Raw genomic sequence first — 24,198 nt, forward strand, 5'->3', positions numbered from 1 at the left:
TGGCTTTGAGATACAGAGCATGTGAAATGCGCATCAGCCTTTGCGATTGCATAGGTCTAATTGGGTAGTAGGCTACAACTGCACAGTTATTTAGGATATTCACTTTTCTGTTATTAATACATGGCTACTAGCAGTGGGTATTATATTTAGATTTAGCTAATGCATTCTGAGTTTCCACTTACTCAGGTGCTGAATAACCCCAAATAATTAGATCTATAAATTAAATTCGATTTTATTTGTGTAGACTAACGGACAAATGCTTACTTCCCAACAGTGCAGAGAAAAACATTAGTGTTAGTGGACATAAAGATGTAGGCAAATTCATCTCTATTGAACAAAATAATAATATTCTGGAGACCTATTTTAACAGTAAAATAATATTTTAACACAAACACTAATTTAGTGTTTTCCTACCCTTCGCTGATAAATGTAAAATGAATGCATACTGTTCTGTCCATTACCTGGGGGTTACACACAGAGGATTGAGGTCCTTAATATGACAGCATGTGCACAGTGTTTGCACTTTGTCATGGTTAAACATAGTCACACTGACCTACATAGCTGAGAGCTGCTTGCCTCCTCACATACTGTATTTGGAAAACATTTTCATGTCTCTCCACTATTAGTCATAGAGACAGGCTTTGAGGAGAGAAAAACAAAAGGGAGTAAGACAATGGAGGTGCTGTATCTCATTTTCTCTCTCGCTCTATCTCCCCCTCTGTTTTCATAATGGTACTTACATATTCGGCTTCATTAAGTGTATGCTGACGGCTTTACTTCACCACAAGACCAGATTGACCATTTGTTGGTTTCAGAATCAAATGTCATAGGCTGTGTTTACACAGGCAGACCAATTCTGATCTTTGTTTACTTATTGGTCACATCAGATCTTTTTCAGAGCGAAAAACGCAGCCGTATTGACCCATCCTCAGCCCCACGATATAGTGTCTCCAGAAAGTGTTCACACCCCTTGACCTTTATCACATTTTCTTGTTATAGCTTGAATTTAAAATGGATGAAATGGATGAAATATTGAGATTTTGAGTTTTTAGAAATTGATGAATGAATGAGAAGCTGGACTGTCTCGAGTCTTAAGTATTCAACCCCTTTGTTATGGGAAGCCTTAATGAGTTCAGGAGCAAACATTTGCTTAACAAGTCACATAATAAGTTGCATGGACTCAATCTGTGAGGAATAATAGAGTTTAACATGCTTTTTGAGTGACTATCTCATCTCTGTAACCCACACATACAATTATCGAGAAGGTCCCTCAGTTGAGCTGTGAATTTCAACCACAAAAACCAGAGAGGTTTTCCAATGAAGAAAGGTACCTATTAGTAGATGGGTAAAAAAACAAACATACATTGAATGTCCCTTTTGAGCATGGTGAAGTTATTAATTAGACTTTGGATGGTGTATCAATACACCCAGTCACTACAACGATACAGGCGTCCTTCCTAACTTACCAGAGAGGAAGGAAACCATTCAGGTTATTTCACCATGAGGCCAATGGTGACTTTAAAACAGTTAGTTTAGTGGCTGTGATAGGAGAAAACTGTGGATGGATCAACGTTTTAGTTACTCCACAATACTAGCCTAAATGACAGAGTGAAAAGGAAACCTGTACAGAAGATGGATATTTTTTTAGGATAAAAAGAAACTGAGTAAAGCTAATCACAGGCAAAATCCTAAAGGAAAATCTGGTTCAGTCTGCTTTTCAGCAGACACTGGGAGACAAATTCACCTTCAGTAGGACAGTAACCTAAAGCACAAGACCTAATATCCGTTGGAGTTGCTTACCAAGACGACATTGAATGTTCCTAGTGGCCTAGTTACAGCTTTGACTTAAATCGGCTTGAAAATCGATGGCAAGATTTGAAAAGGGCTGTCTAGTAATGATCAACAACCAACTTGACAGAGCTTGAAGAATTAAACAAATTATAATCTATAAATGTTGTACAATCCAGGTAAGCAAAGCCCTTAGAGACTTACCCAGAAAGACTCACAGCTGTAATCACTGCTGACAGTGATTCTAACATGTATTGATTGACTCAGGATGTGTAAATACAGTACCAGTCAAAAGTTTGGACACACTGACTCATTCCAGGGTTTTCTTTATTTTTACTATTTTCTACATTGTAGAACAATAGTGAAGACATCGAAACTATGAAATAACACATGGAATCATGTAGTAACCAAAAGTTTTAAACAAATCAAAATATATTTTATATTTGAGATTGTTCAAAGTAGCCATCCTTTGCCTTGACAGCTTTGCACACTCTTGGCGTTCTCAAAACCAGCTTCACGAGGTAGTCACCTGGAATGCATTTAAATTAACAGGTGTGCCTTGTTAAAAGTTAATTTGTGAAATTTCTTTCCTTAATGCGTTTGAGCCAATCAGTTGTGTTGTGACAAGGTAGTGGTGGTATACAGAAGATAGCCCTATTTGGGAGCAGACCACGTCCATGTTATGTAAAGAACAGCTCAGATAAGCAAAGAGAACGACAGTCCATCATTACACGAAGGTAAGTCAGTCTGGAAAATTTCAAGAACTTTGAATGTGCAGTAGCAAAAACCATCAAGCGCTATGCTGAAACTGGCTCTCATGAGGACCTCCACAGGAAAGGAAGGTGCAGAGTTACCTATTCTGCAGAGAATAAATTCATTAGAGTTAACTGCACCTCAGATTGCAGCCCATATGAATGCTTCAGAGTTCAAGTAGCAGACACATCTCAACATAAGCTTTTCAGAGGAGACTGCGTGAATCAGGCCTTCATGGTCGAATTGCTGCAAAGAAACCACTACTAAAGAACACCAATAAGAAGAAGAGAAGAGACTTGCTTTGGCCAGAAACACGAGCAATGGACATTAGACCGTTGAGATTTTTGGTTCCAACCGCTGTGTTTTTGTGAGATGTAGAGTAGGTGAACAGATGATTTCCGCATGTGTGGTTCCCACCATGAAGCATGGAGGAGGAGGTGTGAGGGGGTGTTTTGCTTGTGACACTCAGTGATTTATTTAGAATTCAAGGCACACTTAACCTGCCACAATCACCCGACCTCAACCAAATTGAGATGGTTTGGGATGAGATGGACCGCAGAGTGAAGGAGAAGCAGCCAACAAGTGCTCAGCATATGTGGGATCTCCTTCAAGACTGTTGGAAAAGCATTCTAGGTGAAGCTGGTTGAGAGTACGCCAAGAGTGTGCAAAGATGTCATCATGGCAAAAGGTGGCTACTTTGATGAATCTAAAATACATTCAGATTTTTTTAACACTTTTTTTGGTTACTACATGATTCCGTATGTGTTATTTCATAGTTTCGATGTCTTCACTATTATTCTACAATGTAGAAAATGTTACAAATAAAGAAAAACCCTTGAATGAGCAGGTGTGTCCAAACTTTTGACTAGTACAAAATATAAATGAGATATTTCTGTTTTCATTCAGAAAAATATTTTGAAAAAGAATTAACATATTTTGACTTTGTCATTATGGGCTATTGTTTGTAGGTGGGTGAGGGGGGGAAAATACATTTAATCTATTTTGAATTCCAGCTGTAGCACAACTATGTGGAATAAATCAAGGATTATGAATACTTTCTGAAGGCACTGTAAGTACTGTAGCACAACTTTTGAGTATCACATTTTGCCTTGACTCTCTGTCTCCATCTCCCCTCTTTTTCGCTATCTTCATCTCTCCCTCTCTGTTTTGGGTACGTTTTGTATTGCAAACTTTTGTGCTTATGCAATTTAGTTTTTCGCTTAAACTGAGCGGTYTTTATATCATGATTTGTATGTTTCTTTTTTATGTAAAAATGTATATTGCACTGTTTTCTTCTCCTGTATGTCTTAAAATGGGCGACTCCTCTCCCCTGCTTTAGGCAGCAAGTAGTACAGTCTTAACTACAATGTAATAACACAAATAATAGTTACACACCACAATTGTCAACTATTTTTAATCGTCAACACAACTAGTGATAAATCTTTTACAACTTGCTTTGAGTCAAGCAAAGGCACAAAGTCTGGCCTGTGGTGTTTTCTGTCTCCAGTCACATACGATAAAGCAGAAGTTTCCATCGACCATGGCTAAAGCATTAATGTGCTAAATGAAAGGTAATCGCATAAGGGCAACAGGGAAATGGCGCTTTGTGCTCTGGAGCCCTCGTCATCCGTCTGCTTTAGCACATAAGAGGTGTCAGGAGCAAATTTAATCTGGGGGAGCAAAGCAAGGTCCCCAGCACTGAAGACATGAAGATCTTTTATCACTGGACGCAGGCAATAAACAGCTCCATTACAGGATACCCTCACTTAGCTTGCATCCAAAATGGCACCATATGTCCTATGTAGTGCACTACTTTTTAACCAGAGCACATAGGACTCTGGTTAAAATCGTGCACTACATAGGGAAGGGAATAGGGTTCCATTTGGGAAACAACCTAACCTAGGACTATTGTTACCTAACAGTCTCTGACTGAGGAAGGCCAGACATCCCTCACATTAGTACGTTCTGCAAAATATGAGTGTGCTTGAAAAGGAGACTGCTGTTGATCTACTGCAGGGGGCAGAAGTGACAGGGGCAGAAATGACAGATTGAAAAGGACCGGTATGCTCCCGGATGGTGCCCTTGGCATCCCTCCACAGGCTGCATGCTTTCATGGAGATATTTGTCCTCATGTTGATTCTCTAAAATGGGAGCAGGAGCCATTTTGTGAGCAGATTCTCCTGTTTCTGGCTCTTGGCCTACCCTTTCATGCCTCACCTCTCTCTCCCCAGTCCATCTGGCTGTCTTCACTTGCATTTTGCCCCTCCTTGCTTTACTACTGTAAAATAGTTAGTCTCAAATAAGACATTAGATTGGGCTGTAGCACTTGAATTGATTCCTTGCTTCGCATTCTGGTACAAATATATTTTAGGACCTTGAAATATGTTGTTTACCCCTTGTGAAAAGGCCAATTAATCTAAAAGATGGCGCTGTTCCAGAGCTATTTTAGTTTCTCAATGAAAGTTCCGTCTTTCATTGGCAGCATCAGTGGAAATTGTGGGTAATGAGAAACATGGCATGGGTGTAGGGCTGGGAATTGCCAGGGACCTAACGATACGTTAGTATCACGATACTTAGGTGTCGATTCGATATTGCGATTTGATGTTCCAAACATATTGCTCACTATACACTGAGTATATAAAACATTAAGAATACCTGCTCCTTCCCTGACAGACTGATCAGGTGAATCCAGGTGAAAGTTATGATTTCATATTATTGTCACTTGTTAAATCCACATCAATCAGTGTAGATGAAGGGGAGGAGATGGGTTAAATAATAATTTTTAAGCCTTGAGACATGGATTGTGCATGTGTGCCATTCAGAGGGTAAATGGGCAAGACATAAAATGTAAGGGCCTTTGAACGGGGTATGGTGGTAGGTGCCAGGCGCAATGGTTTGTGGAAAGAACTGCATCACTGCTGGGTTTTTCAAGCTCAACAGTTTCCCGTGTTTAACAAGAATGGTCCACCACCTAAAGGACATCCAGCCTACTTGACACAACTGTGGGAGGCATTGGAGTGTCAACATGGGCCAGCATCCCTGTGGAACGCTTTTCGAGTCCATGCCCCCTAAAATTGAGCGTGGGGGGGTATACTCAGTGTATCTTGGTATACTCAGTGCGTCTGCTGCAGAGAGACTAGAGAGAGCAAGAGAACAAATTTATCAGTCAGGGAAATAAGTGCTAAAAACGTGGGCTCTCTATTTAAAAAGATGGAGAAGAAGCTATAGGATGAAAGTTTGTGCGTAGGTACAGCCGACTAGTGCTAGCCAATGTTACCTACCTTTAAAAATATACACTGCTCAAAAAAATAAAGGGAACACTTAAACAACACAATGTAACTCCAAGTCAATCACACTTCTGTGAAATCAAACTGTCCACTTAGGAAGCAACACTATGACAATACATTTCACATGCTGTTGTGCAAATGGAATAGACAAAAGGTGGAAATTATAGGCAATTAGCAAGACACCCCCAATAAAGGAGTGGTTCTGCAGGTGGTGACCACAGACCACTTTCTCAGTTCCTATGCTTCCTGGCTGATGTTTTGGTCACTTTTGAATGCTGGCGGTGCTTTCACTCTAGTGGTAGCATGAGACGGAGTCTACAACCCACACAAGTGGCTCAGGTAGTGCAGCTCATCCAGGATGCACATCAAGCGAGCTGTGGCAAGAAGGTTTGCTGTGTCTGTCAGCGTAGTGTCCAGAGCATGGAGGCGCTACCAGGAGACAGGCCAGTACATCAGAGACGTGGAGGAGGCTTAGGAGGGCAACAACCAGCAGCAGGACCGCTACCTCCGCCTTTGTGCAAGGAGGAGTAGAGGAGCACTGCCAGAGCCCTGCAAAATGACTCCAGACGGCCACAAATGTGCATGTGTCTGCTCAAACGGTCAGAAACAGACACCATGAGGGTGGTATGAGGGCCCGACGTCCACAGGTGGGGGTTGTGCTTACAGCCCAAACACGTGCAGGACGTTTGGCATTTGCCAGAGAACACCAAGAGCAAATATCGCCACTGGCGCCCTGTGCTCTTCACAGATAGAAAGCAGTTCACATCGACACGTGACAGACGTGACAGAGTCTGGAGACGCCGTGGAGAACGTTCTGCTGCCTGCAACATCCTCCAGCATGACCGGTTTGGCGGTGGGTCAGTCATGTGTGAGGTGGCATTTCTTTGGGGGCCGCACAGCCCTCCAAGCTCGCCAAGGTAGCCTGACTGCATAGGTACCGAGATGAGATCCTCAGACCCCTTGTGAGACCATATGCTGGTGCGGTTGGCCCTGGTTCCCTAATGCAAGACAATGCTAGACCTCATGTGGCTGGAGTGTTCAGCAGTTCCTGCAAGAGGAAGGCATTGATGCTATGGACTGGCCCGCCCGTTCCCCAGACCTGAATCCAATTGAGCACATCTGGGACATCATGTCCGTCCATCACACAACGCACGTTGCACACGACGTCCAGAGTTGCGGATCTTTAGTCCAGGTCTGGGAAGATCCCTCAGGAGACTCCGCCATCTCATCAGGAGCATGCCAGACATGTAGCGAGGGTCATACAGGCACGTGGAGGCCACACACACTACTGAGCCTCATTTTGACTTGTTTTGACATTACATCAAAGTGGATCAGCCTGTAGTGTGGTTTTCCACTTTAATTTTGATTTGACTCCAAATCCAGACCTCCATGGGTTGATAAATTTGAATTCCATTGATAATTTTGTGTGATTTTGTTGTCAGCACAATTCAACTATGTAAAGAAAAAAGTATCTAAGAATATATTCATTCATTCAGATCTAGGAGTGTATTTTAGTGTTCCCTTTTTATTTTTTGAGCAGTTGTATAATACATAGTTGTCGTTTTCACAAATCTTATACTGAGTTAAATATCAATATAATATTGTCCCGCAATAATATGAAGATAACTATCGATTCCCCCCCCCCCCACCCCCCACTACATAGAGCTTTAGATTTAGTAACCCTTTATTGGTTAACGGGCAAATTCACACACACCACGTTCAACCCCGGAGGAAGTTGAAGTGCTTTCAATAGTCTGTCGCTCTTGGTGACTATTCTTTACCAGTTTTCAAAGTCAGCTTCAGGCAGAAATACCTCTGAAATGGGTTGATATGGTGATTCTGTAGGCTAGAGTTAGTTTTTAGTCCCTATCTTTACAATAGCCTAGTAGTCCAATGGACGTTAATGTTGTGTTAAAAATCCCCACTCGGCCCWGTCTGGCTTCATGAATGCATCACATGAGTTAGCAAACAAGGGAAGCTTTATAATGCTCATAAGGTTCCTCTTTAGTGACCAAAGGCCCCTTTAAATCACAGGGCAGTGCAACACAGAAATATGTATGTGTCTGGCTGTCTTTGAGTAGATGAATCGGATTATCCCATGATTTGCCTGACCTCCTTTATACTCGCTGCTTGTAGTGGGACGGGTTTGCCTGGGAAGAGCTCTGTTGAAAAACCCTTGTCTTCAGCCTGTTATATTATGTTTAGCAAATACAGTACATCAACATAGACCGTCCTCTTTTTCCTGGTATTTTTTTGTTTGCATTCTTTAAGGATCTTTTTTTCCAGACCACTGGGTGCAGTGAAATACAGTGGGATCCGAAATGAAAATGTTAATAAAGATTTGAGGCATAACCGTGTTAAATTTTGACCCCTACGTTTTTTGAGAAAAATAAATGTTGTTAAAATATCTTTCTCTGTGCAATTGTGTTAGTATAAAATAATATAGTTTCCCAAATGTTTTGGAGCAAACAATGTAGCTCAGTATTTGAATTATTTGGAGAAAGGATGAGAGTACCGACCAGGTGCACTTTGACAGCCTCACTATCAATACCTGCTAAACTTCAGGGGGACTAGCAAAGTCTCATTTGACATGCCCAATACATTTGTGACACACAACCTGGATTCGGTCTCATGTAGCAAAATTTGAAATTGTGTTTTTTTACATTGGATAAAAGTAGTCTCAGTTACAAAATGGTAAATACACTGCATTTTTGAGGAACAATGGGAAAGTAATTCTGCTTTGAAAGTTGATTAACTTGTAAAACTCACTTTTGAGATAATGGCCTTTTTTGAATGTTTTTGTATCTAGTCTACACCATTCAGCATCGTTCACACCCGCTTGACCTTTAGCCCCACCCATCTTGTTTCGCTCTTGGAGTGTTCAGAGCACACACACTTGACGCTCTGGGCAATCATTTGTTCACCTCTGGATAACAGGAAAATAGCCTAACCAGCTCTGCTGGCAACAATTTCATTACACTTTTTTGCCAATGTTTACTGACCCCGGCCATATTTAACGGGTGTTGTACACTTTAGCTTAAGACATGTAGCCAGCTAGCTAGGTAAACAATAAACATAGCTTGGTAAATAATGTGTAAGATCACACAGGTAATGTTAGCTAACGAGCCAGCCAGCTAATGTTAGGTAAGTTAAACAACAATGAACATAGTGCCAAATCATGTCGTTACTACCCTGCATGAATCTGCTGCGAGCTAACCACCAGGTTCAGTGTTAGCTAACATTAGGCTCTAACTAGAAAAGCAAACGGTTCTGGGATATGAATAATAACGTCATACACGTAATGCTAGTTGTCTGGCTCCCTAGCTAACGTTATCTAGCTAGCTAACAATACACTTTAGCTTGAAATGAAACCACTTTCTGTCAAAATTAGAAACGTGTAATATCTGAAAGTAGCTAGCTAGACTATCTTACCCGTATACATCATGCATGATGGACGCGTCTTTCTGTCACGGATGCCATGCCACGGTTGCCCTTTAGTTTTGAAGATGTAATCTAGAGACAGGTGTTTTCTCCATCTCTTTAGTTATCGCACTCTAATTCCACTTATTTCAAAACTCGATCCTCCAGAAAGTGGAGAGCAACACTTATGCAGCTACACTCCACAATAAACATTTTTTAAAGCCGCGTTCGACAGGATTACCAACAGACTGACCAGCTCAAATAGACAGAAGCRCRCTATATGGCAGACCAATCCGAACTCCTCTCTCGGAAAGTCCAGCCCACTCATTACCTCAGCCAATCATGGCTAGTGGGAAGGTTGCTCACTTTTTGTGTGGCTTAACCAACAAGGCTCGTAATTTAACAATTGTATTCCTATTTACAGATGGCATACACGTTTGTTATTAAGGCACATGAAAGTTCACATGTTCCAGAATACATTTCTGCCAAAAAAATGTATTTTGATAAAATAAAAAAATAAAACGTTAAAATGGCTCTCCTGTGAAGTCGTGACTTGCGACATACGRCTAGTTTCCTGAAACGAGTCACATTTAGTCAGATAGAATGTGACCTCACTCCACACTCTCCCCGTATGTTTTTGGACACATACTCCCTTAAACTCTGGATAGCCTGGCGCTAGGCTACCTTAACACGGCCAATGTTGTTTGATTTAGTAAATTAAAAAATCTGGCCAAAAAGCTGTGTCCTGCTCCTACCCCTACTTTTCCTAAATATTTGTATTGTACACTACTTATTTGTAAGAATTTAGAAATCACAAACCGAAAAGTATTTAGAGCCTTATTACCTGTTTTTATATACAGTATATATAAAAAAATTACACACATTCCCAAATGTACCCTTCAAGACAATGTGCTGTAGGATTTTGGTACCCAGCCAGGTGCTAATGCATCTCTCTCCTTACTGAATGAATGGGCGATAATTGTGCATCGTTTTGCACAATTTCATTTTAATTAGGCCTAACTGAATGATCAGGAGGGTGAAGAGGTTGATTTTCTTTTAATTTAGAAAGACAATAGTGTATTGATTTTGTGTTATGCCTATTTATCAGCAGCAAATAATTTGACTGCGTGCCTTGGGCATGGATACCGTTCTCTTTTACGTTTTACTCTGTAAAAACAAGCTGTTGTGGGACTGTTTTATTTACTATAACTCTATTACTAATCAAATGTATTCTAATGGGAACGAAAACATGCTACATGTTGCAGTAGGCTTTAAGAATAACGCAAAACATATCCTTGACTCTATCCAGTGAACCAAACAATGCCAGCCCACTGAATGACAAATGGATAGAATGGGCGATAATTGTGATAATTGTGCAAGTTACTTCACAATCAAATTTAAATTAGGCCTAACGGAATGATGAGGGTGAAGAGTTTGATTTTAATTTAATTTAGAAGATGAGTTTGTGTTATGCCTATTTATCAGCGTTGGCGCTCATGTTAATAATTGGATAGTGCACCTCACCTTGCTGGTTGATACCATTCTCTTAAATTTTACTTTTAAAAAATTTGCTGTTACAGAACTGTTTTATTTACTGTAACTATATTACTAATCAAATGTATTGTAAGGGAAAGAAAACATGCTACTGTGTTGCAGTAGGCTTTTAGAATAATGCAAAACGTATTCTTGACTCGATCAAAATGAATGAGTAGGAAACAAACGATGCCAGTCAGCCTGCACAGCTGGCCCATCGAAACTACACCTTAACTATACCAAAACTAATTTCACAAATAAGTTTGTCAATTTAATCTTGTCTATCTGATGAGTGACAATAGTAGGCCTATCAGTTGTCAAATTGTACATGAAGAGATGGGCGCGTCTTGTAATTGACAGATGCAGGGAAAGGAGCGTCACTTTATCCAATCCTCCTTCAGTCACATGCAGGTAAAACATTTAGATTTCTGTATAGTATCAGAAAGGGCATATTCTGAAGTTTCTATGACACCTTTGTCAAATAATTCTCAAAATTTAAGAGTTGCAGCTCTATTTCCAAAATTGCACTTTTCCCAAGAATGTCTGTGCTGTCCATGCATTCAGCATATGACCACTCGCGTGGCAGCATTGCTCTGGCTACTAAGCAAAAACGAGTAACATAATAAAGGTAAAATAAAAAATATGCTATTCTGTCGTCAATAGATGAATGGGCTATACAAACAAGATAGAAACGGATAATGGTGCATGTGACTTCAATGAACTGAATGATTGAATTTAGAACAATAGTGTAATGATAATGAAGAATTGTGGGCATTGTGTGCAGTCTAATTTATTTTATTATGAAAGGCTGGAAATGGTATATACAGTTGAAGTCGGAAGTTTACATACACTTAGGTTGGAGTTGTTAAAACTTGTTTTTCAACCACTCCACAAATTTCTTGTAAACAAACTATAGTTTTGGCAAGTCGGTTAGGACATCTACTTTGTGCATGACAAGTAATTTTTCCAACAATTGTTTACAGACGGATTATTTAACTTTTAATTCACTGTATTACAATTCCATTGGGTCAGAAGTTTACATACACTAAGTTGACTGTGCCTTTTAAACAGCTGGGAAAATGTCAGAAAATGATGTCATGGCTTTAGAAGCTTCTGATAATTTGAGTCTATGTCAATTAGCCTATTGGAGGTTTACCTGTGGATGTATTTCAAGGCCTACCTTCAAACTCAGTGCTTCTTTGCTTGACATCATGGGAAAATAAAAAGAAATCAGCCAAGACCTCAGAAAAACCTCCACAAGTCTGGTTCATCCTTGGGAGCAATTTCCAAATGCCTGAAGGTGAAGGAAAAAGGAAACCGCACACTGCTCTTGATAGTATCACCGATATTTAATAAGCTTACGTATCGGCCACACGGCCTTCGTCAAAGCTCTGACGAAGGCCGTGTGGCCGATACGTAAGCTTATTAAATATCGGTGATACTATCAAGAGCAGTGTGCGGTTTCCTTTTTCCTTCATCTTGTTCAATTGTTGCCATGCACCTGCAAATAAGATTGCTCAGATGTGCGAGTGCCTTTTTGAATTCAAATGCCTGAAGGTACCACATTCATCTGTACAAACAATACTACGCCAGTATAAACACCATGTGACCACGCGGTCGTCATACCGCTCAGGAAGGAGACGCGTTCTGTCTCCTAGAGATGAATGTACTTTGGTGCGAAAAGTACAAATCAATCCCAGAACAAGAGCAAAGGACCTTGTGAAGATGCTGGAGGAAACAGGTACAAAAGTATGGGGACAAAGAATGTACTTTTTGGAGGAATATCCTCTGGTCTGATGAAACAAAAATAGAACTCTCCGGCCATAATGACCATTGTTATGTTTGGGGGATGCTTGCAAGCTGAAGAACACCCTCCCAACCGTGAAACACAGGGGTGGCAGCATCATGTTGTGGGGGTGCTTTGCTGCAGGAGGGTCTGGTGCACTTCACAAAATAGATGGCTTCATGAGGCAGGAACAAATTGTGGATATATTGATGCAACATCTCAAGACATCAGTCAGGAAGTTAAAGCTTGGGCGCAAATGGGTCTTCCAAATGGACAATGACCCCAAGCATACTTCCAAAGTTGTGGCAAAATGCTTAAGGACAACAAAGTCAAGGTATTGGAGTGGCCATCACAATGCCCTGACCTCAATCCCATGTAAAATGTGTGGGCAGAACTGAAAAAGTGTGTGCGAGCAAGGAGGCCTACAAACCTAACTCAGTTACACCAGCTCTGTCAGGAGGAATATTCCAAAATGTTTCCAACTTATTGTGGGAAGCTTGTGGAAGGCTACCCAAAACGTTTGCACCCAAGTAAATAATTTAAAGGCAATGCTACCAAATACTAATTGAGTGTATGTAAACTTCTGACCCACTGGGAATGTGATGAAAGCTGAAATAAATCATTCTCTCTACTATTATTCTGACATTTCACAATCTTAAAATAAAGTGGTGATCCTAACTGACCTAAGACAGGGAATGTTTACTCGGATTAAATGTCAGGAATTGTGAAAAACTGAGTTTAAATGTATTTGGCTAAGGTGTATGTAAACTTCCGACTTCAACTGTATGTCACCATTAGTAAAGATATGTAATGCGGAATTGCTAAAAAGAGTAGTTAAACGACCTATAGAAAAGGCTGAGTAGAGAGATGAATGCAATTGAAAGAACCAGAATTTTTAATTTTCTAGTTTTATTTTTTGTCAGCTTCATGTATTTTGACTTAGTTGACAATGAAAGTTATAGCCTTACTGCTGTATTGGCCTACGAGTTCCTGAAAAATTGCCAGACTCCCAAGCCAATGCACTGTATACAGTGCTCCGAATGCACTGTATACACACACACTACACTGTCACTCCCACACATCCATCACACATTCACATATGCGTGAGCGAGTGTACACACACACATCGACACAACACAAACACACATACGTACACACACACTTTTGCACTCATCATTTGCTGCTGCTACTCTGTTCTTTATTTTACTTGTATTATTATCTATCTGAATGCCTAGTCACTTTACCCTGCCTTTATGTAGATATCTACCTCAAATATCTTGTACCTCTGCACATTGAGCCCTGTATATAGCTCCATTCTTGTGTATTTTATTGTATTCCTCTTGTGTCAGTTACAATTAAATTCTTWGTTATTTTTAAACTCTGCATTGTTGGGAAAGGTTCATAAGCAAGCATTTCACTGTAAAATCTCCACTAGTTGTTTTCGGCTCGTGTTATTTTCTTTGATTTGTTTTTGCAGAGACATTCAATAATCTCTCAGAAGTTACCTATATTAGAGTTCTGCACGGATCCGTTTTTTGGAGCTGCACCCTCCCCTCGCCGACCAAACTGATAATTAACTGAATTATTGTAAACAAATACCTGTTTGCATTTTTGCAGGCTGTGTATCCATCTACCAGGTTGTTGTCATCCTTGTCCACAATGACTCAAAACTGTTATGTTCGCCATTTTCGCATGAGCTAGGAGTCAGGGAAAACAAACTTGGCGACATATTGTCCCGTGGCAGAGGAGAACAAAGCTCTTCCATGTGCAGCAACAAATTATGAATGTTCCAGCACCACACACATAGGCTACTAATGGACAGTTCCCTGCTCCACTTTCTCGCTGCGTGGCTGGTAGCCTAGGGTAGGTCTGCCTCACCGCTCACATAGCCTAATGGAATTTGCAACATAATTCAACATAAGAAGCTCCTGACAAAAAAGAAAATGAAAATAATGTTTTGAAATGTTTCGACCCGCAATTTAATTGTTCTGAACAGCAATAATGTTTTCATTCCACCCGCCAGATGATTTTTTGGGGGAGGTTCAACTGCGGTGAACTGACCCGAGGCAAGACTCTAGCCTTAAGCAGTCTGGATCTGAGCGACATTCATCTGTGATAAAAGCCAAATAAATGCAGTTGAAAAATGTATAAATAGATTTGGAATTGATGTGATATATTGACCTCTGTGTTGTATTTGTTGTGTTGCAGTCCAACGGCCAGACCCGAGGTCAGCAGCTCCACATCTTCAGCCCCTGCCAAGCACAGCGGTCCAACCCATAAGATCTGCCTGGTGTGTTCTGACGAGGCCTCTGGCTGCCACTATGGAGTCCTCACCTGCGGAAGCTGCAAGGTCTTCTTCAAGAGGGCCGTTGAAGGTTGGTGACATACTAAACACTCACAACTCCATTCATGCACAGTCCTACCCTTCGTTGACCGACTATAGTAGAACATACATAATGGCACATCTATTGTGGTGATATATACATTGAATTCTGCAGCAGTACACTTGTATATCCTTTCGTTGACACAACATGTGGACTCTCTAAGTGTTGTCCTTACCTATAGGATAGCCTAGATATTAGAACAAAAGCATACCACTTGGTTCTTTATTTAAACATTTATTTGAGTATAATATTTTACTGAACAAATGTTCTTTAAAAAAAAAGTAAGATTAGGAGGAGAGACATTTTAGGTCCACACAATAATCAGAAAKGGTTGCCTTAGTATTACACCAGCTAGGGGTAGGCTAGTGTCTCATGGTGTTCCATAAGGCTGTGGTGTCTGTGTTGCTATTTTTGTGTCCAACCCATAATGTTCATATATAGTGCATTCGGAAAGTATTCAGACCTGATTGAGGGATTCGGTTAAATGCGGATGACACATTTCAGTTGGATACATTCATTTGTCCAACTGACTAGGTATCGCCCTTTCCCCTCCCTTCCCTTGACTTTTTCCACATTTAGTTACGTTACAGCCTTATTCTAAAATGGATTAAATTGTTTTTTTCCCTCATCAATCTACACACAATACCCCATAATGACAAAGCAAAAACAGTTTTGTAGAAATGTTTGCTAATGTAAAACTGAAATACCTTATTTACTTAAGTATTCAGTCCCTTTGCTATGAGACTCGAAATTGACCTCCGGTGCATCCTGTTTCCATTGATCATCCTTGATATATTCCTACAACTTGATTGGAGTCCACCTGTGGTAAATTAAATTGTTTGGACATGATTTGAAATGGCACACACCTGTCTATATAAGGTCCTACAGTTGACAGTGCATGTCACAGCAAAAACCAAGCCATGAGGCTTCCGAGTGGTGCAGCGGTCTAAGGCACTGCATCTCAGTGCCAGAGGCGTCACTGCAGTCCCTGGTTCGAATCCAGGCTGCATCACATCTGGCCGTGATTGGGAGTCCAATAGGGCGGCGCACAATTGTACCAGGTTTGGCTGGGGTAGGCCTTCATTGTAAATAAGAATTTGTTCATAACTGACTTGCCTTGTTAAATAAAATGAGGTCAAAGGAATTGTCCGTAGAGCTCCGGGACATGATTGTGTCAAGGCACAGATCTGGGTAAGGGTACCAAAAAATGTCTGCAGCATTGAAGGTCCCCAAGAACACAGTGGCTTCCATCATTCTTAAATGGAAGAAGTTTGGAACCACCAAGTCTCTTCCTAGAGTTGGCAGCCCGGCCAAACTGAGGAATCGGGGAATGCCAAGCGTCACGTCTGGAGGAAACCTGGCACAGTGAAGCATGGTGGTGGCAGCATATTGCTGTGGTGGTGTTTTTCAGTTGCAGGGACTGGGAGACTAGTCAGGATTGAGGGAAATATGAACAGATTAAAGTAGAGAGATCCTTGATGAAAACCTGCTCCTGAGCGCTCAGGACCTCAGATGGGGCAAATTTCACCTTCCAACAGGACAACAACCCTAAGCACACATCCAAGACAACGCAAGATTGGCTTCGGGACAAGTCTCTGAATGTCCTTGAGTGGCCCAGCCAGAGCCAGGACTTGAACCCCATCTAACATCTCTGGAGAGACTTGAAAATAGATGTGCAGCAATGCTCCCCATCCAACCTGACAGAGCTTGAGAGGATCTGCAGAGAAGAATGGGAGAAACTCTCCAAATACTGGTGTGCCAAGCTTGTAGTGTCATACCCAAGAAGACTCAAGGCTGTAATTGCTGCCAAACGGGCTTCAACAAAGTACTGAGTAAAAGGGTCTGAAAACTTAAGTAAATGTGATATTTCTTCTTTTTTTTAATACATTTGCAAAAATGTATAAAAACCTGTTTTGACTTTGTCATTATGGGGTTTTGTGTGTAGATTGATGAGAAGAAAAAAATATTTTTAGAATAAGGCAGTAACATAACAAAGTGGTAAAAGTCAAGGGGTCTGAATTCTTTCTGAATGCACTGTATGCAACACTAGAATGGATTGTTTGCGTCCTATACCTCAGAACAGCCTGTCCAAACTACTGTTGGTCATTAGAATTACATGATCTGCTTACTTGTTCCATATGCGAGAGATGCTGTGGCGTTGTGTGTCTTGCGTTACATCTTCAAGGGGTTATCTTGACATGATCTTGAGTTTGTATTTTGTATAATTACTGTTTTAGGAAAAGAATTGGTCTTTACATTAGTTTCATCTAATGAGGCAAAGGGGCTATATAGAATGAGTGAAGTGTGGCTGTTGCGGCTCGCACATGGAGCTAGATGATAAGGACGTGTGCTTTGCAGGAGGTGAACACACACAATGCTGCTCCCTCGCTGTGTTTTTTTTGTTTATATAGCCTAGGCACTTCCTGCCAAACTAAGCATTTCCCCTCAAGGAAGTTGCCTTGTCGTTCAGACCAGTGTCTGGAGTTAGTTGGACTCTTACATGCTGACCACACCGCTCGCGTCGCGTGCGCTCGCGTTACAAAATAAATGTACACATACATGTTATTCAATCATTGCACCCACGCTGCTCACGCGCGTCAACAAGCGTCTGCGTAGCCAGGCGCTAAAATAGAACTTGGTTCTATTTGTGACTCTTTACGCGCTGCAAGTCCCGTCTCTCCCATCTCCTCATTGGTTTTTAGGAGCTTATACCCATGGGCCATCTCCTCATTGGTTTTTAGGAGCATATACCCACGTGGATGATTGAAAAATCAACTGAGGTCCACATTCCAGTCCAGTTGTTAGTGTAATGCACCTTAAAGTTGGTTGCCAACTGCCATATAGTCCAAAGAAGAAGAAGCCTGAAGGAGGAGAGATTACTACAAAACTAACTTTTACCCTTTTATCTGTGGATTAATTGTCGGAATAGAGGACCTTGTGCATTACAGGTAAAATAAAAACCAAATGTTTATATTCCAGGCCAAATTAGCTAGCAACAGCAAGCTAGCTAGCTAAATTGTAATAAATGTTTAATCCTTTTCAACCTGTCCCAATTTAATATAGTTGGTTTAGAGTTCGTTTTGATATTTCAACCTTCGTGTCCTGATCGCGGCTGGTGTGGGTGTACAAAATCAAAATGCGCGCGAGCGGATTAGGTCAAATTAGGTCTAGTTTGCCTAATTTCAGTTTGTGACAAAACAAGCAAGTATAGTGTGGAAAGTCATCGTACCATGTAAACCACGTAAATATTTTTTTATAACCCAAAATGTATTTGTTAGCCAGCGTTCTCTACTAAAAAATAAGCTGGTGTACAAATCCAAAAGTAAAAGACACAAAAACGAAACTTAAGAACGGGAAGCATAGAAATGGCGCTCACAGAACCGATCTACCGCTGCTTAGTGACAGATCTATAACTAACATTTCTGTGAATTTGATCAGGTCGCTCAGAAAGTTACATATCGCAGCTTTAACGTAGCCTACATTGTTATTCCAAGCTCACTACCACAGTCACTACCAATGTACCAGTCACTACAATCCCTTTTGAAGTCCATTGAACTGTTCTGAATATTTGAAAAGTCGGCAGCAATGCTATTGTTACCCCTATTGTCATTGTTCATGGCCATCTGAATATATTTATTTAGGTTATTGTAGGTGTATTTACAGTATAGTTTAACACAACCATTTCATTCACATGAAAGTGCATACATGAGTGTGTTAACTGTATTCAAAATAATTGAAATGACTTTCCATTTGTCAAATTAAAACCTTGAGTTTAAATATCAGCGAGTGAAATTCAATATTTGAGCATGATTTTTATTTCAAGGATAATCTCAACATATTGTATACATTATTCAACTGTAAATTACCAAGTTTTTTTTTTTTTTAACCATTTGTAAATATGCATTTGTAATACTTAGGTGTACTTTAAGCAATAAGATGTTATATCTGTTATTTTTGTCTTTCTTCCCCCATTCTATGGTTGATGTCGCTATGGTGAAGGATGGAGAGCACGACAAAACACAGATGGTAAATAAAACCCACCTTTAATAATGCTTCTACTTTATTAATGTCCCTCAATCACTGTACTGGAAATTTGATTTGACCTGATATGCAATATTAAACACCAACAGTCTCTCCTGTGCCCTCCTTTGCATGAATTAGTGATTTGATCATTCATCATCTAATTTGGCTTTAAATCCTGTTTTAATTCCTGCTTGGAATGTGGGTCTATTATCACTTCGCTAGGAGAGTTAAGAAATGTATTTATGCACAAAACCCAATAGCGTTATAACTGCAATGATTCTAATGATTTGTGGGCACTTGATCAAGTTGTCATCCTAAATAAAAAATGCACTTCACATTATTTGCTTTTACTGGATAAGGTCTTTGTGAATTTGTTAGTAGCAACGGTCATCAAAATTGTTAAAAGGTTTTAAAAACAATTGTAATAAATGCTACAGTTGGACAATGGATGAATTTTTATAATCCATCAGCTATTAACTCAATTATAGCACATAAAACATTTGCCTGGCTATCTACTCRGATTTCAGAGCACTCTCGCCTGAGTGCCAGATCGCAGAATAACTGACGAATTTACGAACACTCAACAACCCATTTGAATATGGCCGGTGTCAGTAAACATTGGTAAAAAAGGGTGATTAAATTGTTGCCAGTAACATAGTCGCAGTCACCAACGCTCATGATAACATAAAAACAGTCAAACCAGCTCTGATAGGGTGAGTGAGCTGTTCTCTCATATGTCTGGAAGTACTGTAGCTAGCAAGCTAGACAATGTTAGCCAGTTAGCTTGGGAGCTTGACTGCTGTTGTTAGGTCAGAAGGCTCGGATCAACCCTACTCCTCGGCCAGAGCGTCCAGTGCTCCGAGAGCGAAACGCTCTGAATTTTACGAACGCCCAGGTTGCACTCTGGCACTCCAGATTGAATTTACAAATGCACCCGTAGTATAAACCAGCCTTTAGTCTTTGGTTGTTTAGTACATAGCCTCACATGTGAATGCTTATAGAGATGGGTGGGGCTAAGGCTTAAGAGGGTGTGAACGATGCTAAATGGGTATAGACAAAGAGGTAGGTTTACCAAAACATTCATGGGCCATTTTCTCAAAAGTGAGGTTACAAGTTTATCAACTTTCAAAGCAGAAATACTTTCCCATTGTTCCTCAACTGTAGTGTATGATATACAATTTTCTAGCTGCTCTGAGTCACTACTTTTATCCAATGTAAAAAAACACAATCTCAAATTTTGCCACAGGGGTGCATCCACCAGACACTTGCTGTCTAACCTACCTGCACTCACCTGCGCTGTCTAGACTGCCTTATTAATGACTGTTGTTGTTACATTCTCTTGTATAATTCAACAAGCGTGTCAATAGCAGGATACCCTCTAAATAACACGCTTGGCTCTAGATTACACCTATCTAAACATACTTTACATTGTTTGCGAAACCAGACATACAGTGCATTTGGAAAGTATTTGGACCCGTTGACTTAATACACGTTTTGTTACGTTACAGCATTATTCTAAAATGGATTAAATTGTTAATTTTCCTCATCAATCTACACACAATACCCCATAATGACGAAGCAAAAACAGCTTTTTAGACATTTTTGCAAATGTATTAAAAACAAAAAACTATCACATTTACATAATTATTCAGACCCTTTACTCAGTACTTTGATGAAGTACCTTTGGCAGCGATTAGACCCTCGAGTCTTCTTGGGTATGACACTACAAGCTTGGCACACCTTCATTTGTGGAGTTTCTCCCATTCTTCTCTGCAGATCCTCTCAAGCTCTGTCAGGTTGGATGGGGAGCGTTGCTGCACAGCTTTTTTCAGGCCTCTCCAGAGATGTTAGAAGGGGTTCAAGTTCTGGCTCTGGCTGGGCAACTCAAGGACATTCAGAGACTTGTCCCGAAGCCAATCCTGCGTTGTCTTGGCTGTGTGCTTAAGGTCGTTGTCCTGTTGGAAGGTGAACCTTCACCCCCATCTGAGGTCCTGAGCGTTCTCTGGTAGGTTTTCATCAAGGATCTCTGTACTTTGCTCCGTTTATCTTTCCCTCAATCCTGACTAGTCTACCAGTCCCTGCCGCTGAAAAACATCCCCACAGCATTATGCTGCCACAACCATGCTTCACTGTAGGGATGGTGCCAGGTTTCCTCCAGACGTGACGCTTGGCATTCAGGCCAAAGAGTTTAATCTTGGTTTCATCAGACCAGAGAGAATCTTGTTTCTCATGGTRTGAGAGTCTTTTAGGTGCCTTTTGGAAAACTCCAAGTGGGCTGGCATGTAACTTTTTTTGAGGAGTGGCTTCCGTCTGGCCACTCTACCATAAAGGCCTGATTTGGTGGAGTGCTGCAGAGATGGTTGTCCTTTTAGAAGGTTCTCCCATCTCGCCAGAGGAACTCTGGAGTGCTGTCAGAGTGACTATCGGGTTATTGGTCACCTCCCTGACCAAGGCCCTTCTCCCCCGATTGCTCAATTTGGCCAGGCGGGCAGCTCTAGGAAGTGTTTTGGTCTTTCCAAACTTCTTCCATTTAAAAATTATTGAGGCCACTGTGTTCTTGGGGACCTTCAATGCTGTAGACATTTTTTTGGTACCCTTCCCCAGATCTGTGCCTTGATACAATCCAGTCTCTGTGCTCTACGGACAATTCCTTCGACCTAATGGCTTGGTTTTTGCTGTGACATGCACTGTCAACTTTATATAGACAGGTATGTGCCTTTCCAAATCATGTCCAATCAATTGAATTTACCACAGGTGGACTCAAACCAAGTTGTAGAAACATCAAGGATGATCAATGGAAACAGGATGGACCTGAGCTCAATTTCGAGGTTCATAGCAAATAGTTTGAAGAATTATGTAAATAAGGTATTTCTGTTTTTATTTTTATAAATTAGAAAACATTTCTAAAAACCTGTTTTTTGTGTAGGTTGATGAGGATTTTTATTTTTTATTTAATCTATTTTAGAATAATCCTGTCAAGTAAGAAAATGTGGATAAAGTTGAGGGGTCTGAATACTTTCTGAATGCACTGTATCACTATAGTTCGAGTGTCCATTTTCAGAAGTTGTTTTCATTTCAGCGCATCTAATTTGTAAACATTTCAACTGTATTAAATTATTACTTTTTCAATTCCACAAAAAATTAACAACCATCAAAATAAGGTTGTTTTTGTGCGTTAAATCACAGGTGAAACTTTAGCGTTCTTATATATTCAACAGAAAGCCAATGTATTCCATTGTAGCCCATTTCAGCCATTACCGTGTTGTGTTTTTTTATTTATCTGTTATTTTACCAGGTAAGTTGACTGAGAACACATTTACAGCAACGACCTGGGGAATAGTTACAGGGGAGAGGGGGATGAATGAGCCAATTGTAAACTGGGGATTATTAGGTGACCGTTTGAGGGCCAGATTGGGAATTTAGCCAGGACACCAGGGTTAACACCCCTACGATAAGTGCCATGGGATCTTTAATGACCTCAGAGAGTCAGGACTCCCGTTTAATGTCCCATCCAAAAGAAAGCACCCTACACAGGGCAGTGTCACTGCCCTGGGGCATTGGAATATTTTTTTAGACCAGAGGAAAGAGTGCCTCCTACTGGCCCTCCAACACCACTTCCAGCAGCATCTGGTCTCCCATCCAGGGGACTGTCCAGGACCAAGCCTGCTTAGCTTCAGAAGCAAGCCAGCAGTGGTATGCAGGGTGGTATGCTGCTGGTCATTACAAACATTTCCACGGTCGCAGTGTTAGTGTAATGGGGCTTTTTTCTATTTTGCTATTTTTTTGTATAACTAACCACTCAGTTGGACTTAACAGTAGTTATCCTCTTCATCGCCCTGTGATGGATTGAAAACTGGAACGAAAATATTCAAAATAAGTGTGTTATTAGTGACAATACAATATTTTTTTTAAGGTAAATCATACCAACAAGTGCCTTCAGAAAGTATTCATACCCCTTGATTTATTCCACATTTTGTTGTTACAGCCTGAATTGAAAATGTATTAAATATAATTTTTTCACACAATACCCCATAATGACAAAGCAAAAACATGTTTTTAGAAATGTTAGCACATTTATTGAAATACAGAAGTACATTATTCACACCCCTGAGTCAATACATGTTAGAATCACCTTTGGCAGTGATTACAGCTTTGCACACCTGGATTTGACAATATTTGCATTATTTTTGTAATTCTTCAGGCTATGTCAAGTTGGTTGTTGATCATTGCTAGACAGCCAAGCCTTGCCATAGATTTTCAAGACAATGGTCAAAATGGTAACTAGGCCTCTCAGGAACATTCAGTGGCATCTTGATAATCAACTACAGTGTATATTTGGCCTTGTGTTTTAGGTTATTGTCCTGCTGAAGACTGAACCAGGTTTTCCTCTAGGATTTTGCCTGTGCTTAGCTCTATTCTATACCATCTTAACCGCTGTGAAATATATTTTCCATAACCTTCTTAGACTTGCTTTGAATAAAAATGACAGATATATACCTCACTTTCTATGTGAATTTGGTCAGTTCTCCCAAAATATTACATATTGCAGCTTTAGTCACCATTGGCCTCATGGTGAAATCCCTGAGCGGTTTCCTTCCTCTCCGGCAAATTAGTTTGTAAGGACGCATGTATATTTGTACTGACTGCGTGTAAAGTGTAATTAATAACACCATGCTCAAAGGGATATTCCATGTTTTTTTTTTTTTACCCATCTACCAATAGGTTCCCTTTGCTAGTCACTGAAAAACCTCCCTGGTCTTTCTGGTTTAATCTGTGTTTAAAAATCACTGCTCGACTGAGATAATTGTATGTGTGGGGTATGGTGGCAAGATTATGTTATAATACTTTTATTGCATCATGGTTGTTTTATTGAACAGAATAGAGTATTCTTAACTTTTGTGTGTGTGTGTTCTACTGACGATGGGCCTCTGGGAGATCACACTGACAGGAGATTTACGATGTCTTTTGGGTGATAAAACCTAAAGAGCATTCCAGAGCATGAGTTAATGTTTCTGTTCTATACCGTACCAGGGAGAGATCGTTCCAGTTTGGAGTCGGATGGACAGACACTGGTCTATACAATGAAAACTGTTGACACAGCAGATACTGTTTGCTATATATTATAGGTATTTTTCATACAAATCTTAACCTTGTGACCCGTTCTATATATCTGTTGTTCGTCATGTAGGTTGAAAGGGGTGTATCTTGGCAATAAAAGACCTTT

At 40.4% G+C, this 24,198-nt stretch overlaps 1 protein-coding gene across 9 annotated transcripts in view; it reads left to right on the top strand.

Annotated features, from left to right (window-relative positions):
- LOC111980383 (glucocorticoid receptor) overlaps nt 1–24,198 on the top strand; it is a 101,806-nt gene that overhangs the window by 56,785 nt on the left and 20,823 nt on the right. For all 9 annotated transcript variants that reach the window (XR_011481714.1, XR_011481717.1, XR_011481716.1 and 6 more), the window contains 2 exons: nt 14,776–14,942; nt 18,951–18,977. Coding sequence is in view for 1 of the 9 variants with exons in the window: in XM_070449272.1 (XP_070305373.1) it covers nt 14,776–14,942; nt 18,951–18,977 (194 nt within the window). In the remaining 8 variants the exon portion in view is untranslated. The remainder of the gene's footprint in view (nt 1–14,775; nt 14,943–18,950; nt 18,978–24,198) is intronic.

The sequence above is a fragment of the Salvelinus sp. IW2-2015 genome, linkage group LG20, assembly GCF_002910315.2.
Source record: "Salvelinus sp. IW2-2015 linkage group LG20, ASM291031v2, whole genome shotgun sequence".
Taxonomy (NCBI): Eukaryota; Metazoa; Chordata; class Actinopteri; order Salmoniformes; family Salmonidae; genus Salvelinus; species Salvelinus sp. IW2-2015.